This window comes from Petaurus breviceps, unplaced genomic scaffold (assembly GCF_028583685.1).
Source record: "Petaurus breviceps papuanus isolate PSGF00001 unplaced genomic scaffold, PetGlider_PUasm1.0 188, whole genome shotgun sequence".
Lineage (NCBI taxonomy): Eukaryota > Metazoa > Chordata > Mammalia > Diprotodontia > Petauridae > Petaurus > Petaurus breviceps.
Window position 1 is genome coordinate 41,071,946 of NW_027185804.1, and position 2,861 is coordinate 41,074,806.

The 2,861-nt window shown below is 34.4% G+C and overlaps 1 protein-coding gene across 1 annotated transcript; it reads right to left on the reverse strand.

The window, feature by feature from the left end:
* Positions 1-220: 220 nt before the first annotated feature.
* Positions 221-1,171, reverse strand: LOC138163347 (olfactory receptor 10AG1-like). Its single transcript, XM_069090866.1, has one exon. It carries the CDS (start codon positions 1,163-1,165, stop codon positions 221-223), a length of 945 nt encoding a protein of 314 aa, XP_068946967.1. The 5' UTR covers positions 1,166-1,171.
* Between the last annotated feature and the right edge of the window lie 1,690 nt (positions 1,172-2,861).

The following is a 2,861-nucleotide window of genomic DNA, read 5'->3' on the forward strand; positions in this document are numbered from 1 at the left end:
TAATGGTGCTTGAAAACAACAACTACCACAATGACAGGAAAATATGTTGGTTATTTCATTGCACATAAAAACACTTAATATCATGGAAGGATTGAGAGGAGAAATGTCAAAAGATTTAAGATAACTAGAAGGTAATGATGAAGTTTGAAAGGCATACAGAGTAAAAAAAGAGAAGAAAAACTTGGAAAATGGCTCAGGATATAATGATATGCAAGCTAAATTATGTTATTCTTCCTCCTACACATTTACAAAACAGTTTCCTTGCTGCCTCAATGAAGTCTTTGTTCCTCAGACTATATATCATGGGGTTAAACATTGGGGTCACAATGGTGTAGAACAGAGAAAAGATCTTATCTGTTGTATCTGAGTAACTGGACTTGGATTGCAGATATGCAGTGATACCAGAACCATAGAATAAGCATATGACTATAAGATGAGATGAGCAAGTAGAGAAGGCTTTGGATCTGCCAGTAGTTGAGGGAAGCTTCAGAATAGTGTTGAGGATTCTGACGTAAGACAGGAGGATCAATAGAAAGGGAATCAAACCAAATAAGAAACAATCAATATAAATAAAGAATTCATCCCCAGAGGTGTTTCCACATGCCAGCTTCATTAGTGGGGGCATGTCACAGAAAACATGATTGAGTTTGTTTGAACCACAGAAAGGCACAGAGAAAACCTGGTATGTCTGCCCTATTAAGATTGGAATTCCAGTCACCCAGGAGCCAATCACCATCTGGACACATATCTTGTGGTTCATGATTAGACGATAGTAGAGGGGCTTACAGATTGCCACATAGCGATCATAAGCCATCACTGCCAGGAGGAAGCTCTCTGTGACTCCCAGAATAAGAAAAAAACATAGTTGTACAGCACATGACAATAAAGAAATATTTATTTTCTGTCTCCAAAGATTCATAAGCATTTTGGGGAGGGTGACTGATGTGTAACAAATTTCCACAAAGGAGAAGTTCCCAAGGAAGTAATACATGGGTGTTTGGAGAGCCGGTTCCATATTGGTGATTAAAATGATGAGACCACTCCCTAATAGTATATTTATATAGATAACTAAAAAAATAACAAAGAGAAAACCTTGGATGTTGGGAAGCTCAGAAAATCCCAAGAGAATAAATTCTTCCATGATCGTAAAATTTTTCTCTGCCATTTTTTCCTGTATATTCCATCTTTAAAATTAGTAATTCACAATAGGAGTCACTTGTTTCTCACTAGGACCTGATTTCTGACTCTGAAATAACAAGTGAGCAGGTGAGATCAGAAAATGACAAAGATAATTTTAAGATTACAGATTTTATTTTTTAAATATTAATCCAGTTTGGACATTTTTTTGTATGAAATCATATAAAGATATTATATACTTTATAGTCCTTATTTATCCTAAACTTCCTTCCCTCTCTAACACTCAATATATTATGTTTGATATTCTCTTCCAAATTTGAAACATATTATTTTTTTCAGAGTCCTTGTTTTCAGTACTGAGGATCTATGGTAGATATTTACAGATTATTCATATCCTGAACATTTCATAATCAATGTTTAATGTCCCCTCTAAATGCTGATTTTTTCACATTTTCAGTTATTAAATTATTTCTAACTCTAAATACACTGACTCTTATCATTGTAGTCATTATTATTGAAGAGAAAAAAACCCAACTACATCATAAAGTATTCATTTTTTCTGGCTCTACTATAAATAAGGAATCTTAGAAATAAGAATTGATGTGGAAAGCATGCTTTATTCATGCTACAGAAAAAAGTTTTTTATATCAAATGTTTTAGAATGTAAACATAAACATCAGAGAATGAAATAATTTTACACTCAGTTCATTCTGTACTTTATTCATATTTATAATTAGATCTGCTTTGTCAGGTACTTTTGGTTCTGATCTGATAATCTACATCCAATGGAAATACATTTCTTGCAGCTCAAAGTTCTTTGTGGCACACCTTGAATTTCAGGTAAGCTGGGGAAATCTGTGTCTCCCAGTGTCTACGTTTTCTGAATCATTGGAAGGCAGAGTGCCTGGACAAGCTCAGGTAACCACCAACTGGTGGTAGCATTGGAATGTCATAAAGAGTGGGTTCAGATTCCAAGATTAGATAAATGATATCCTAGGAAAATGACTATGGCTTTAGAGATGAAATCTATACCAGAAATGCCTGTGGTATAGAATACAACAGTCATTAGTAAGATAGTAAGAGAACTAATTACAGAACACAGAAAATCATCTCTGTTGGATTCATGTGTCAAAACGTCATCTGGCACTACTCCACTTCACCCCAAATCATATCAGAAGAAAAAGGAAAATGATATTTCAATGATCTCTCTGCCCTAGTCTCACTCACCCTGGTGAGTCGACAGTGTTTAATAACAAAAATGCAAGTGGGACATCGAAAATCTTATTTGTAAAACTCTTGCTACAAGGAAATAGTGTAAAAAACTGATTGAATTTTTCTATAGATAGCATATATTTGGGCTATAGGAAGCTTCTCACTTGGTGTATAGCTATAGATGGTTAATTATCTCATAGGAGAAATGTGTTGGCCAAAACACTTGATATCTAAAGGGAAATATGGGTCTGAACAGGCAATCTCCCTCTATTCTCCCATACATGAAGAGTCCTTTAGAACATCTTTGTTCATATTAAAAATAAAATTCTTTCTAATTCTAAGTAAGGGATGATTAACTAAAATAAAGCTCCTCTTTTCTGTCTCATAGTCATTGTTCATACTTTTTTAATCACTTGTAACTAAATACAACTGCATACCAATAAGAATAATGATATAGTAGTTTCCGAGAGAGAGAGAGAGAGAGAGAGAGAGAGAGAGAGAGAGAGAGAGAG